The 16,221-nt window shown below is 37.0% G+C and overlaps 1 protein-coding gene across 8 annotated transcripts in view; it reads right to left on the minus strand.

The window, feature by feature from the left end:
• CCDC138 (coiled-coil domain containing 138) overlaps positions 1-16,221 on the minus strand; it is a 144,074-nt gene that overhangs the window by 99,510 nt on the left and 28,343 nt on the right. For all 8 annotated transcript variants that reach the window (XM_053665266.1, XM_053665265.1, XM_037138367.2 and 5 more), the window contains 2 exons: positions 13,826-13,984; positions 8,199-8,318 (listed from right to left, as the gene is read on the minus strand). In XM_053665266.1, the coding sequence (XP_053521241.1) occupies positions 8,199-8,318; positions 13,826-13,984 (279 nt within the window). The remainder of the gene's footprint in view (positions 1-8,198; positions 8,319-13,825; positions 13,985-16,221) is intronic.

The following is a 16,221-nucleotide window of genomic DNA, read 5'->3' on the forward strand; positions in this document are numbered from 1 at the left end:
CTCTGAGCAGAAGCAGCCTAATATGAAACAATAGCCCCACCCCTAGGAGAGACTTTGCCCCCTGCTCTGTGGTGCTTAAGCCTGACTGCTAAGTGCAAAGTGACTAGATTATCAACTAAAGGAAATAGCCACACAGTATAGATCCCTGGAAGTCTCTCAGAGCAGACTGCCTAAAGTCAGACAGGGTCAACATCTCACATAACCAGAGGCAGACTTAGGAAGAAAAAATAGTATTAAATACTAGAGGCTACCTAGACAAAGTCCACTGTGACCTTCTCCATGACTAATGATATTTTCTATCCTACACAGCTTTCTAACATTCATTTCTTGGTCAGCAATTTGTGCATATTAAGACACCAGAATTATACTCAGACATAATGTATATGACATTTAAATGTAGAATGTATACTACAGTTTATTTCTGTACTTTCTTATACTAGTGTTAATCTCTTTACACCCTTATTAATACTGGTTCATTTCCTGTTGATAGTGGGATTGCAGGGGGGAGATATTTTTGTGCATGTGGATTTATTCCCTGGGCTTTTTAGTTTTGTTCCAGCAACACCTGCAAAACCACACACAAGAGGTAGTGGGCAGAGTGACCCTCAGTCAGTTGGTTGGAGAGAAGGACTCACCAAAGAACAACCCAACAACAATCAAAACCCGCCCAAATATATCCAGAGAGCCAACATAAATGGCATAAAGGGCATCCTAAAAGCATCAAGTTCAGGAGAAAAGGAGACTGCACCACTGAATCTCACAGATCTCCTACCATAAAAGTTCACACCAAAAACTCAGAGTCAAAACAGATCAATTGAAGAAGCACAGGCAAACAAGAAGAGGCTCACAAACAATGGGAGGACAAAGAATCCCCAAATGATAGGAAAGGAGGAAGTCTCAGAAAGAATGCTAAATGAAATAGACAAAATTAAACAATCAGATATTGAGTTCAAAACAATGGTTATAAGGAAGTTCAATTAGCTCAGTAAGAATTACCGAAAACTACAGGGAAACTACAAGGAACTCACTGCAAACTACATCGACAAGAGGAAATGGAAGCTATCAACAAGAACCAAGAGGAAATGAAGAATACAATTTCTGAATTAAAGAACACAGTAGAAGGAATGAAAAGCAGGCTAGATGAAGCAGAGGATCAGATCACAAAGCTGGAGGATAAGGTTAAAAAAATTCCCAAAAAGAGAAAGAAAAGGAAAGGAACTCAACAAAACAAAACCAAAAACCAAAGGGAAATGCAGAACAACATGAAACGTAATACTATCCATATATAGAGATAACAGAAGGGAGAGAAGAGCAAGAGATAAAAAAACTGTTGGAAAAGTAAGATGGAAAAATTTCCTAATTTGGTGAGAGAAAAACTCACACAAATCCAAGAAGCACAGATGCTCCCAATCAAGAAGAACCCAAAGAGGCCAAATCCAAGACACATCGCAATTAACATGGCAAAATTCAAAGACAAAGAAAGAATCTTCAAGGCAGCAAGGGAAAAATACAAATAACATACAAAGGAACACTGATAAGGCTAGCACCTGACTTCTCAGTGGAAACATTGCAAGCCAGAAGGAAATGTCTACAAATACTCTACGTAATGAAAAGCAAAGGCCTGCTACCAAGACTATTCTATCCAGCAAGGATCTCAATTAAAACATAAGAGAAAATAAGAAGTTTCCCAGAGAAAAGAAAGCTGAAAGAATACAGTTCAACCAAACCAGCACTGCAAGATATGTTAAAGGGACTACTTTAAGAAAAGGAAGAGAAAGAGAGGTACACAGGTATGAAGAGAGTAAAATGGCAAGGAACAAGTTCCTATCAATAAAAACCTTAAATGTAAATGGAGTAAATGATCCAATCAAAATACATACAGTACCTAAATGGATAAGAGAACATGACTCTCCATATGCTGTGTACAAGAGATCCACCTCAAAACAAAAGACTCATACAGACTGAAAATGAAGGATCACAAAAATATATTACAAGTAAATGGACAGGAAAAAAGAGTTGCATAAGCAACACTTATATCAGACAATACAGACTTTAGGAAGAATCCATCAAGAAGACATAAACATTATAAATACATATGCATCCAACAGAGGAATACCCAAACATATAAGGAAAATTTTGGAGAACTTCAAGAAACATATAGACAGCAACACACATATTTAGCAGATTTTAACACACCACTATAAAAATGGATAGATATTCCAAAGAAAAGGTCAAAAAGGTTACTGCAGCATTGAACAATGACCAAATCACAAATATATATATAACCTTTCATGGCAAAGAAGGAAAATATACATTATTTTCAAATGCACATGGAATATTTTCAAATGTTCCACATACATAGACCACATGACAGGACACAAAATAAGCCTCAAATAATTCAGGAAAATTGATTTCATATCAAGCATCTTCTTAGACAACAAGGGCCTGAAACTAAAAACAAACCTCAAGAAAAAAATTCAAATTCATGGAGACTGACTAGCATGCTATAAAACAATGATTGGGTTAAGAATGAGTATTAAACAATGATTGGGTTAAGACTGAGATGAAAGAAGAAATCAAAAAGTTTCTGGAAACAAATGAAAATAAACTAACACAGTCCAAAACTCATGGGACATAGCAAAGGCAGACATATAGGGAAGTTCATATTGATACAGTCATACCTAAAAAAGATAGAAACATTATAAATAAACAACCTAACCCTATCTATCTATAAGAACTGGAGGAGGAACAACAAAAGAAGCCCAGAATGAGTAAAATAAAGTAAATAACCAATAGAATTAAATAACCAGAGTAGAATTAAATAACGCAAACACTAACAGCACAATTCTGAAGATTTATTAATTTTCAGAATCAAAATAAATCCAGGAGCTAGTGCTTCAAAAACATAATCAAAACTGACAAGCCTTTAAGCAGGCTCATCAAGAAAAAAAGAGAGAAGACCCAAATAAACACAATCAAAAATGAAAGAGGAGAGATTACAACTGACACCACAGAAATACAAAGGATTGTAACAAATTACTACGAAGAACTGTATGCCAAGAAATTTCAAAACCTAGGTGAAATGCACAAATTTCTAGAAAAATATAATCTTCTAAAACTCAATGAAGAAGATGCAGAGAGCCTGAACAGACCAATAACAGCAAACGAAATTGAAGCAGTAATCGAAAAACTCCCAATACACAGAAACCCAGGATTGGATCATTTCACAGGAGAATTTTCCCAAACACTTAAGGCAGAACTGACCCCTACCCTACATAGACCATTCAAAAATATTCGAGAAAAGAAAAGACTGCCAAACTCTTTTTATGAAGCCAGCATCATCCTAATCCATAAACCAGATAAAGACACAACAAAGAAAGTAAACTACAGGCTGCCAGCCAAGATGGAGGTGTAGGTAGAAACACTGTACCTCCTCGCACAACCAAATTTATGGACAACAAAGATTTAGAAACAAAACATGACCAGAACAGACAGAAAACTGAACTGTACCGAAGCCCAACAACAACAAACCATTCATCCAGACCAGTAAGAGGGGTAGAGTCAGCAGCCAGCGGAGAGGGGTCCTTGCAGGAATAGGCGGTGGTTGTCAGACCTGGGCATGGGGAGGAAACAGGAAACCTAGTGGGCCCACAAGGCGGTTGGCTGATATTGGACACACCTTCATGCACAGATGAACCAGGCAAAAAAAGCAGTGAGACACACCACACCACCCAGGGCCCAAACAATGGGAAATAAAGCCTAAAATCTCTGATTGAAAAAACTTTCGGGGGTTGAGATGCCTGGAGTGGCTCCCAGCCTCACAGGGCAGTTCATGGGAGAGACCACAGGGTCCTAGAATGTACACAAGCCCACCCACCTGGGAACAAGTACCAGAAGGGCCCAATTTGCTTCTGGGAAATGGCAGAAGGAACTTAAATCCGAGAAAGAAGAGCACAAATGCCATTGTTTTCTCTCTGACCCTGAGCCCACATACAGCATCAAAACCCAGCAACTGGGTGGCTCTACCATGGTGAACACCTAAGCCTCCGCCCCTCATATGTAACAGGTACAACAAGACCAAAACATTGTGGCTCAAAAAGAACAGATCAAAGCCCCAGAGCCAATACTTCTAAGTGACAAAGAGATAGCTATCCTATGATACACAGATCAAAACAATGGCGATCATGATGCTCACAGAACTGGTTGATTTTGGTCACAAATTAGATGAAAAACTGAAAGCTACACTAAGTAAAATGAAGGAAAATGCACAGGGAAAACAATAGTGATGGAAAGGAAACTGGGACTCAAATCAATGGAGTGGGCCAGAAGGAAGAAAGAAACAACCAAACAGAAAAAAATGAAGAAACAAGAATTCAAAATGAGGAAAGGCATAGGAACCTCCAAGACATCTTTAAACACCCGAATTATAGGGGTACCAAAAGCGAAAGGGGAACAGCGACAAGTGGAAAACTTACTTGAACAAATAATAAAGGAGAACTTCCCCAGTCTGCCAAAAGCAATAGACTTCCAGGAAATCCAGGAAGCTCAGAAAATCCCAAAGAAGTTGGACTCAAGAAGGAACACACCAAGGCACATCATAATTATATTAGCCAAGATTAAAATGAAGGAGAGAATTCTAGAAGCAGCAAGAGATAAGGGGACAGTCACCTACAAAGGAGTTCCCATCAGACTGTCAGCTGATTTCTCAAAAGACATCTTACAGGCAAGAAGGGGCTGGAAAGAAGTATTTCAAGTCATGAAATCCAAAGACCTACATCCAAAATTGCTTTGTCAAGCAAAGCTTTCATTTAGAATGGAAAGGCAGATAAAGTGCTTCTCAGATAAGGTCAAGGAGTTCATCATCACCAAGCCCTTATTATATGAAATGTTAAAGGAACTTATCTAGGAAAAAGAAGATAAAAAATACGAACAGTGAAAGAACAGCAAACTCACAGTTATTAACAATCAAACCTAAAAAGCAAACTAAGTGGACAGCTAGATCAGGAGCAGAGCCACAGAAATGGAGATCATATAGAGGGAGAACATATAGATCAACAGGAAAGTAGGAGGAGGAAACAGTGGGAAGAAGGTATAGACAATAAGTAGAATAGATGATGGGGAGAAAATAGATGGGGAAGGCCAGAGTAGTGTGGGAAATGTAGAAACTAAAGAAGTTATGACACATGGACATGAACTAAAGGGGGAGAATGTGGGGAGAGGAGGTGAGCAGGGTGAAGGGAAATGAAGGGGGGGATGGGACAACTGTAATGGCATAATCAATAAAATATATTAAAAAAGAAAAAAAGGAAAGTAAACTACAGCCAGTATTGGTAATGAACACAGATGCTAACATCCTCAACAAAATGTAGGCAAATCTCAAGCAGCAACGTATTAAAAGATCATACATCATATTCAAGAGGAATTTATACCAGGGATGCAAGAATGATAATATATTCACAAATCAATAAACATAATAATCACATAAACAAAGGGAAAGACAAAAAGCACATAATCATATCAATGTACATGGAAAAAGTATTTGATAAGGTACTAAACCCATTTATTATAAAAACACTCCGCAAAGTGGGAATAGAAGGAGCATTCCTCAACATAATACATGCCATATACAAGAGACCTACAGCCAACATCATACTCAATGGGCAAAACTTTCTCACTAAAATCAGAAACAAGACAAAGATGTCTACTTTCACCACTTTTATTCAGCATAGTACTGGAAGTCCTAGCCACAGCAGGGAAAAAGAAATAGAAGGCATCCAAATTAGAAAGCAGGAAGCAAAACTGTCATTGTTTGCAGATGACATGAGAGTATACATAAAAAATCCTACAGACTCCATCAAAAAACTTCTCAACCTAATAAATGAATTCAGCAAAACAGCAGGATACAAAGTCAATATCCAGAAATCATAGGCATTTTTGTATACCAACAATGAAATAGTGGAAGCAGAAATTTAAAAAAATCCCATTCAATATAGCAAAAAGAAAAAGAAAATACCTAGAAATAAACCTAACCAAGGAGGTAAAAGACCTGTATGAAGAAAACTACCCAACACTGAAGAAAGAAATCAAGGAAGACACAAACAAATGGAAACATATACCATGTTCATGGATCAGAAGAATTAACATCATCAAAATGTCCATACTACCCAAAGCAATTTACAGATTCAATGCAATACCTATTAAAGTACCAATGCCGTATTTCACACACATAGAACAAACCCTTCAAAAATTTATATGGAAGCATAAATGACCCCGAATAGCTGCTGCAATTTTGAGAAAGAAGAGCAAAGTAGGAGGGATCACAATAACCGATACCAAACTGTAGTACAAGGCCACTGTAATCAAAACAGCCTGGTACTGGTATCAAAATAGACCCATGAACCAGTGGAACAGAACAGAGAGCCAAGAAATAAACCCAAGTCTCTACAGTCTATTAATACTCAACAAAGGGGGCAGCAACATAAAATGGAGTAAAGATAGCCTCTTTAACAAATGGTGTTGGGAGAACTGGACAGCTACGTGACAAAAAAATGAAACTCGAGCACCAACTTACACCATACACCAAAATAAATTCCAGGTTGATAAAAGACTTAAATATAAGCCTTGAAACCATTAAAGTCCTAGAGGAGAACATAGGCAGGAAAATCTCAGATATTTCACGCAGCAACATTTTTATTATGTCCCCTAGAGCAAGGGACATAAAGGAAAGAATAAACAAATGGGATCTCATCAAAATTAAAAGCTTCTGCATGGCTAAGGAAAACAATATGAAAATAAAAAGAGAACTAACTGTATGGGAAAACATATTTGCCAATGATACCTCAGACAAGGGGTTAATCTCCAAAATATATAAAGAACTTACAGGACTCTACTGTAAGAAGACAAGCAACTCACCCAATTAAAAAATGGGCAAAGGACTTGAACAGACACTTCTCCAAGGAGGACATACAGAAGATCCAGAGACACATGAAAAGATGTTCAATATCCCTAGCTATCAGAGAGATGCAAATTAAAACCACAATGAGATACCACTTTACACCACACAGAATGGCCATCATAAACAAAGCAACAAACAGGTGTTGGAGAGATTGTGGAGAAAAGGGAACCCTACTGCACTGTTGATGGGATTGCATACTGGTACAACCGCTATGAAAACAGTATGGAATTTTTTCAGAAAACTAAAAATGGATCTGCCTTTTGACCTGGCAATTCAACTGCTAGGATTATATCCTAAGAACCCTAAAATAACAATCCAAAAGAACCTATGCACCCCAATGTTCATAGCAGCACAATTTACAATAGCCAAGAGTTGGAAGCAACCTACGTGCCCATCAGTAAATGAATGGATCCAAAAATTATGGTACATACACACAATGGAATTCTATGCAACAGAAAGAAAGAAGGAGCTCTTACCCTTTGCAACAGCATGGATGGAACTGGAAAGCATTACGGTGAGTGAAATAAGCCAGGAGGTAAAAGACAAATACCATATGATCTCACCTTTAACAGGAAGCTAAACAACAAAACAAACAAGCAAGCAAAATATAACCAAAGACACTGAAACAGAGAACAGGCAGACAGTGACCAGAGGGGAGAGGGGAGGGAATATCAGGAGAAAAGGAGAAGGGTTTACAGGAACAGGTATAAAAGACACAGGACTAAAACTAGGAGGGTCAAAATGGGAGGGAGGTGGGAGGCCTGGGTGGGTGGGCTGGGATGGGTGTAAATGACAAAAAAGTGTACTTGAAAGACAATTAAAATAAAAATTAAAAAATAAAAAGAAAGAGAAGAACTGGGTAAAAAGGTACAGGAAATAAGAAGCATAAATGGTAGGTACAAAATAGACAGGGGGAGGTTAAGAATAGTATAGGATATAGAGAAGCAAAAGAACTTATATGTACGACCCATGGACATGAACTAAGGAGAGGGAATGCTGGTGGGAGGTAGGGTACAAGGCAGAGAGAAATAAAGGGGAGAAAAAAGAGACAACTGTAATAACATAATTGATAAAATATATTTTATTAAAATATTATAAAACTAGATGATGACTTATATATAAAAATTAGTAATTGGAAATAAATTTCTCTAGACAGGTGTTCTAAGCCTGACTTATAATTTGTTAGATACAAACCATACATTTCTAAGAATGTCTTATAATCTAATATTAAAATAGGTCTTACCTGTTTTTTTAAGTAATCATTTAATTCTTTCAAAGTATCAAAAGAAGACCTTAGCCTCTTGCATTCTCTGTTTTTTTCCTTAAGAGCTTCATTTAAGTGTACAACTTCTGCATCATGTTGCTAGGAGGAAAAAATATATAATAAAAAAATTAGGTAAGGATCATTTGTTACTAGTGATACTGAACATAAATTAAAAATTACAATCCCCTGAATCAAAAGAAATTTAATCTGCATATTAAACACATATAACTAATATTACAAATAACTTATAAAACTGCATAATCGATCAAAGTACAAACCAAGCATTCAAAGCACTTGTGAATGCCTTATTAAAACATATAATACAAATTAAGCAGCAATAAAGCTTTTGCTCAGAAAAATCCACCACGGAAATTCAATCAAATAACTTGTATTGACATAATGGAATTATAAAATAAAGAATTTCAGATCCTTTTTAAAAGAATGAGTTATTTATAGCTTTATACATTAAAAAGAAGGCTTAAGTTACCTTTAAGGAGTAGAAGTAGTAGTTCACAAACAGAACAAAGTAATTTCTTGTTCTCATAAAGCAGTTGAAATTGTTTTTTTTTAAGATTTTATTTATTTTTAGAGAGAGGAGAAGGGAAAGAGAAAAGGAGGGAGATAAACATCAACATGTGGTTGGTTGCCTCTTGCATGTCCCCTGATGGGGACCTGGTCTGCAACCCAGTCATGTGCCCTGACTGGGAATCGAACTGGCGACTTTTTGCTTCACTGACCTACACTCAATCCACTGAGCTACACCAACCAGGGCAGTGAAAATTGTTTTAAATCTTGAAAAATTAATATATATAATAAAATTATTCTGATCCCAAAACTATTTGACTCTCCTTACTCAGTTTTATAAATTATTCAAATCAATTTCTTCTTTAACAGGTGGATGGAGAGGACCCCGCCACAAGGCAGAGTACGCAGGGGACAAGGCTATGAACAGCGCAAGAGAAGCAGGGCTGGCTTAGAGGACCCACAGCATGGCGGCAGACTGCACCAATGAAGTTGGGCTGGTTGAGTGGGAAATTAAAGACTCAAGCTAACTGCAGACTACCTGGGGGTTGCCATGGTACTGGAAAGTCCCAGTCTCACAGGACAGAGTTCGTTGGAAAATGGGGCTGGAGCAGAGCAAGCAAGCTGTATTGCTCCTTCTCTGACCCCTCCCCTACAGACAGTGCCACAAGGTAGCAATGAGGGTTGCCCTGCCCTGGTGAATACCGAAGCCCCCTCCCCACAACAAAACAGGTGCCCCAAGACACAGAAATATGGCCCATATGAAAGAACAGATCAAAACTCCAGAAAAAGAGCTAAGCCACAAAGAGATAGCCCACCTATTGATGCAGAGTTTAAAATACTGGTAATCAAAATGCTCACAGAACTGATTGAGCTCAGTCATAAAATGAAGGAACAAATGAAGGTTACCCAAAGTGAAATAAAGAAAAACAACAGGGAACCAACCATGACAGGAAGGCAACTGGGACTCAAATCAACAATCTGGAACAAAAGGAAGAAATAACACCCAACCCCAAAAGGACAAAGAAACAAGAATTCAAAAACATGAGAAAGGCTTAGGAACCTCTGGGACAACCATAAACTTTCCAATATCCAAATCATAGGGGTGCCAGAAGGAAAAGAACAAGAGCAAGAACACTTCCCCAATCTGGCAAAGGAAATAGATTTCCAGGAAGTCCAGGAAGCCCAGCGAGTCCCAAAGATATTGGACCCAAAGAGTAACACACCAAGGAACATCATCATTAAGTTACCCAAGATTAAAAATAGAATCTTAAAAGCAGCAAGAAGAAAGGAGAGAGTTACCTACAAAGAAGTGTCCATAAGACTATCAAGCTGATTTCTCAAAAGAAACCTTACAGCAAGAAGGGGCTAGAAAGAAGTATTTGCTGCCATGAAAGGCAAGGACCTACATCCAAGATCACTCTATGCAGCAAAGCTATCATTTAGAATGGAAGGGCAGCTAAAGTACTTCACAGATAAGGTCAAGTTAAAGGAGTTCATCATCACCAAGCCCTTACTATATGAAATGTTAAAGGAACTCATCTAAGAAATAGAAGATCAAAAACTATGAACAGTAAAATGACAACAAATTCATCAACAAACTATCAACAACTAAACCTAAAAAATAAACAAAAACAAAAAGCAAACGACTAGAACAGGAACAGAATCAGAGAACTGGATATCACATGGAGGGTTTTCAGTGGGGAGAGGGAAGGAGAGAATGTGGGGAAAAGGTACAGGGAATAAGAAGCATAATTGGTAGGCATAAAATAGATGGGGAGAGGTTAAGAATGGTATAAGATACAGAGAAGTATAAGAACTTATATGTACAACCCATGGATATGAACTAAGGGAGGTAAAGCCGGAGGGTTGAGGGGTGTAGGGTGGAGAGGAGATAAAGGGGAAAAAATTGAAAAAACTGTAACAGTATAATCAATAAAATATACTTAAAAATATATTATTTCTTTCCCTTTAATTCTCAATTTATTCCCAATGTATTAAAAATGCAAATTTACATATGAAATCAAAAACGTGCCTTAGTATCTTTCTTCCATGTAATCACATAGGTAGCATTAAATTCATCTGACCTAGAAATTCTACTTCAACTATGCATCTGAAGATACCCAAAACACTAACTTGAAAGCATATATGCACCCTATGCTCATTGTAGTATTTTTTACACAAGTCATGATGGAAACAACTTTAGTGCCCATCAACAAAAGAGTGGATTAAAAAGGTTTGGTACATATTTACAATGGAATTATTAGCCGTAAAAATAGAACAAAATGTTACCATTTGTGACAGCATGGATGGACCTAGAGGATATTATGCAAATAAGTCAGTAAGACAATGACAAATACATATCACTTATTATGTGGAATCTAAAGAACAAACTAAACAAACAAACATATATGATTCATAGACACAGAGAATAGACTGATGGTTGCCAGAGGAGAGGAAGGTTGAGGAGTCAGTTGAAAAAGGTGAAGGGATTATGAACTACAAATTGGTAGTTACAAATAATAACAGGGATATACAGTACCACATAGGGAATGTACTCAACAATACTGTAAACCATCTATGGGGCCAACGGGGTACTGGAAATATTGGGGGAAACACTTTGTAAAGTATTATATATGATTGTCTAACCACTATGCTGTATACCTAAAATTAATACAAAATAATACTGAATATAAACTGTAATTGAAAAATAATTTAAAGATATATATGTACTTTATAAATCTGATTAATATTCTCATTTCCAAGGTTTTACACATTCAAAAGATATTAAAAATACAATATGTGTTTCATTTGCAGTATGGCAAAGATAAATCAACTACACCCTGATAACTTGAAGTACCTTGAAGTAAATAGTTTCCTAGAGTTTTTTTTCTCTTCCTTTTGTCTAGCACCCTTTTGTCTGGGACCCACTTCCTTATGGTCTTTGTCCCCCATTCTCAATCCCTAAAAATAACTGATCTATTTTTGTCCCTGTACTTCTGCCTTTCCCAGAATGTTATGATAATATAATCATGACATGATTTTTCTTTATCTTTGGTTTTTAGCAGCAACTCAATTGTACCCTATCTCCACATGCTCTTCTTTGAATTTATCCTGTTGAAGTTCAATGAATAGCTTGAATTTGTAAATTTATGTCTTTCACTAAATTTGGGAGGTTTTGAACCAATATTTCTTCAACTATTTTTTCTGTTCCAATTGCTTCTCCTTTTGGATTTCTAATTACTCGTACGTTAGGTTTTTTTACTCTTACCCCACAGATTTCTGAGGTCTTTCCCCTTTTCATTTTTTCTTTTGTGTTCTTCAAATTCGATATCTATTTATCTATCAAGTTCAGTGTTTCTTCCTCCATTTCCATGGTGCTATTGAGCTCATTTAGTGAATTATTTATTTCTGGTACATTAAAGTTCTAAAATTTCCAGTATGTTTTTTTTTTTAACTTTGTTTTTCTTATGGGAATTTCTGTCTTTTTCTTTGCATTTATTTACAGTTACCTGATGGGACATAGTTAAAAATCCAATATATGGATCATCTAAGGATTGGCATTTTTTTCTTGAGGCTTAGTCACATTTGTTTAGTTCTTTATATGTCCAGGCACTTGTGCATTGTATCCAGGACCTTTAAGATAGTATGCTGTGCTGATTCTGAATCCTATTATAATGCTCTGGGGAATATTGGTTTCATTATTTATTTTTTTGAGCACTGAGCCTAGTTAGAATTTTGTTACTTTTTGTGGGCAGTGACCCAATCTCTGTACACTTTTCAAAGCTTCTGTACTCTTGCTTTGGAGTTGCATTTTTTATATGTCACTTAAGGCCTAGTTTGAGACTCAGCAATGGCTTAAATCTGAGTTCAGTTTCAAAGACTTTACTATGCTCCTGTGATTCTTTTCCACACTTCCATATTGGTGATAGGGAGTTAACCTGAGACTTGGGTGGTATTTTTAGAGTGCACCATGATCCTTCTACCTTTACTCTGGAGCTTTTTGTTTGTGCTATGCAGACTGAGGGTGACCCAGATTTTTATGAGTTCATAAACACCAGAGTGAAAAAAATCTTCCTTCTAATCTTGTCACCAAGATTCTCCCGACACTCTGTCATTTACAGGGGCCTCTTTCTCTGGTTTCCCTGGTGCAAAAGGCAGAGTTGGAGGGTTTTAGCAGCCTACACCAAAGATAAAGAAAAATTATGTAATGATTCTATTAACATGACATTAGGGGAAAGGCAGACTTACAAGGACAGAAATAGATCAGTCATTTTTAGGGACTGAAAACTATATAACTGGGGCTGATAAAGATAACTACAAAGGAGCATAAGGGAACTTAGGGAGCTAGAATTATTATCTTGATTATGGTGGTATTGTAAGATTATATGGATTTTTCAAAACAGAAAGAATTCTACTTTATGTAACTTACTCATATTTCTTGATATGAAATAAAGGATACAATACCACCTATATAACATTCTTGACACAAATATTTAATCTAAATATAATCATTAGGAAACAATAAGGCAAATAAGAATATGACATACTCATTGTATGACTACTGGCCTAGAACCTTCAAAGAAAAGTCTTACAAAAAACAAAAAATGGTAAAGTTGTCTGCTCTAGATTTGAAGAAACTAAAAAGGATAGAAAAATCAAACACAATGCATGAATTATGTCTATTTCTTTAATCAAAAAATAAAACAGAACAAAAAACAATATTTAAAGACATTTTAAGAACCAACTGGAAAAGTAAGTATAAACTGTTGGTTAAATTATTTAACTAACATTAATTTCCTAATACAATAACAGTTGGAGAATGCACTTATTCTAAGAGATGCATACTCCTAAAACTAAGCATTCAAAATACTAAGGAAGTAATTAGTGGTTTTGTGTCATGATTTTTGCAGGTTACTTTCAAATGATCCAGGAGGAAAAAAAAATGTGTGTGTGTGTATCAGTGAGAAGAAGAGAAGCGGGTTAGGAGAAGAAATAAAGCATATGAGGCAAATGCTAATAACTAGTAAATCTAAATTAAGAAAAAAAAGAGAGAAACTCTAAATCAAATGCTATATACTTACCTCCTTTATAATCTGAAATCTTGTAAGTACCTCTTCTTCCATTCCTTTCATTTTACTCAAAGCAGTTTCATGTCTGAATAGCAGTTGTTCTCTTTCAACTAAAAAATGTTCTCGTTTTTTAAGTTCTTCAGCAAATTTCTGTTGTGCTAAAGTTTCACACTGCAATAAAATGTCTGATTTAACTGTTTTTTTAAAGTACATTCACAAATTCAACAAATTATATTTTTATCTATTAAAATTACAGCTTAATCAAATGGCACTTAGGACTACATGGTTACCGTGTAAAATCTGGATTATAACATACTAGTACAACAGCAAGTAAACATGCGTAAAAATTCTATCTTGCTGCAAAATGATACCATAGTGAGATTATACTACAGTAACTCTAGAGAATCTGAGGTCCAAAATGGATCAGTATTATACAAAATTAATCACCTATTCAGCTTGAATTCCATGCTTCAGTTCAACTTAACAAGGAACTCTTTACCTATACTCTCCACTTCTTTACTTTGGGCTAAATAAAAGACCCATGCCTTGAACTAAAGCACTAGCCATCTTCCCTGACCCAGTGCTACACTGCTAAATACCACTGGGAAAAAAACTACACACCACAAAAAGTAGTAGCATTGTGAATTTATGGTCTCACACCTTTACTGGGTTATTAATGCAGTCAGAAATCTTTTGCTATGTTCATGGTGGGCTCTCTCCCATTTTCCACAGTGTCTATTTCAAACCTTCTCCATTCTAAACATATTCCCTCCTATGCCATTTAGGGTAGATAGCTTCATCTCTATCTTCACAGAAGAAACAGAAGGGAACATCAAGCCCCTGTGCTCAATATACACACATTTCTCTTTCCCTCTCAATTAAAAAGACTCTGGATCTCAGTGCCTTCTTCCTTCTTGTGGACAGTCCTATACTGACTATCCCTGTAATATTTTCAATCTCTTCATCCTCATCTAAAATTAAATCTCTTGATGGTACCCACCTTAACTCCTACTCTTCATAAAATTCTTCAAAACTCTGTCAACATTTGCTGAGCCCTCTTCTTTACCTCTCAATTACTCAATTTATTCTAATGTGGCCTTAGTCCATGTACTCCGATTGAAATGGCTTACTTATGACAAATTCTGAATGTCGCTGCCCAGTCTTCAGCAACATTTCATATTATTACCCCTTTTTTCCAATTTTAAATTTTCTCTTTGATTGCCTTCCACAACACCACATTCTCCTGATTTTCCATCTCCCTCTCTAACCATGGCTTCTCAGTCCCTCTGCTGTATCCACTGTCCTTTAATCACTAACTTTCCTCAGGATTTCAGCTTAAGCCACTTTATCATTTTTCACACTCTCTCTGCTTGGTTCCATTCACACAATGGCTAATTGCTCCTAACTTTACAACTACTCAGCTCTTTTACCCAAGCCCCAAATTCAAGTCCAAACTACCTATTTAACATTTCAACCTGTATATTTAAAGCAGCACAAAATAAGCATGTGTAAAACTGAATTCAATTAGCCATCAGAAAAATGCAAATCAACACCACCATGATCAGCAATAAAAAAGAACAAAATCCTGCCACCTGACAAATGACTTAAGAAACCACATCACCACATTAAGAATGGTAGGAAGTAAAGAGGCATGAGAAGGTTGGCTAGGCTCCCACAGGAGACAGATGAAGTTCCAGAGGGATATATTGGTGGCCATAAGGTAAGCTTCCCCCTAGGAAGTACAGGATCTAAATGTCAAAGTGGTCTCTTCAGTATATACAGCACAAAACTGGGGAAGGCACCCAGGTAACATCCCACCATGAAAAATAGCAGGATATCTGTCTACCAGAGAAAAATGACTAGAGTTGCAGTTACCTCCTTTTAAAGGGCTAACACACAAAATTTCACACTTATCCTGAGCTCTAGCAAAAGGAGGGACAGTAGAGTAGAGTCACATGAGGAGAGTCTGGCGTGGGAGCTCTGAGGAGAAAGCTGAAGGGTCAGCCACAATTATCCCTGTGCTCAGTCTCAATGCAAAGGCCATCTTCCTTCTGCAGAGCACTCCCAACCATGCAGCATCAACCTGAGGAGAAGTAATAGCCCCACCTACAGAAATCTTTCTCGCCCCACCCTGTGGGGCTTAAGTCCTGCTGAGAAGTACAGCAGGAGGTTCTTTCAGTGACTCAGTCTAACAGGAAGCTTGCAGGTAGAGGGTGTTTTGAAACTTTTCCAGACCCTCCCCCAGGCCCAGTGTTGGTAAAAGCCAATCTTGATGCACAGCTTGGTCCGTTCGGTACACACTGTGGCCCAGCATAGGGAAGGAATCACAAGCTATGGATCACTCATAGCTGCAAACACATTGCTCACGGCCAGTCACAGGCACTGTCTGATATAAGCCTGCAGCAAAG

This window comes from Artibeus jamaicensis, unplaced genomic scaffold, assembly GCF_021234435.1.
Source record: "Artibeus jamaicensis isolate MK-2021 breed Jamaican fruit bat unplaced genomic scaffold, CSHL_Jam_final contig_399, whole genome shotgun sequence".
Taxonomy (NCBI): Eukaryota; Metazoa; Chordata; class Mammalia; order Chiroptera; family Phyllostomidae; genus Artibeus; species Artibeus jamaicensis.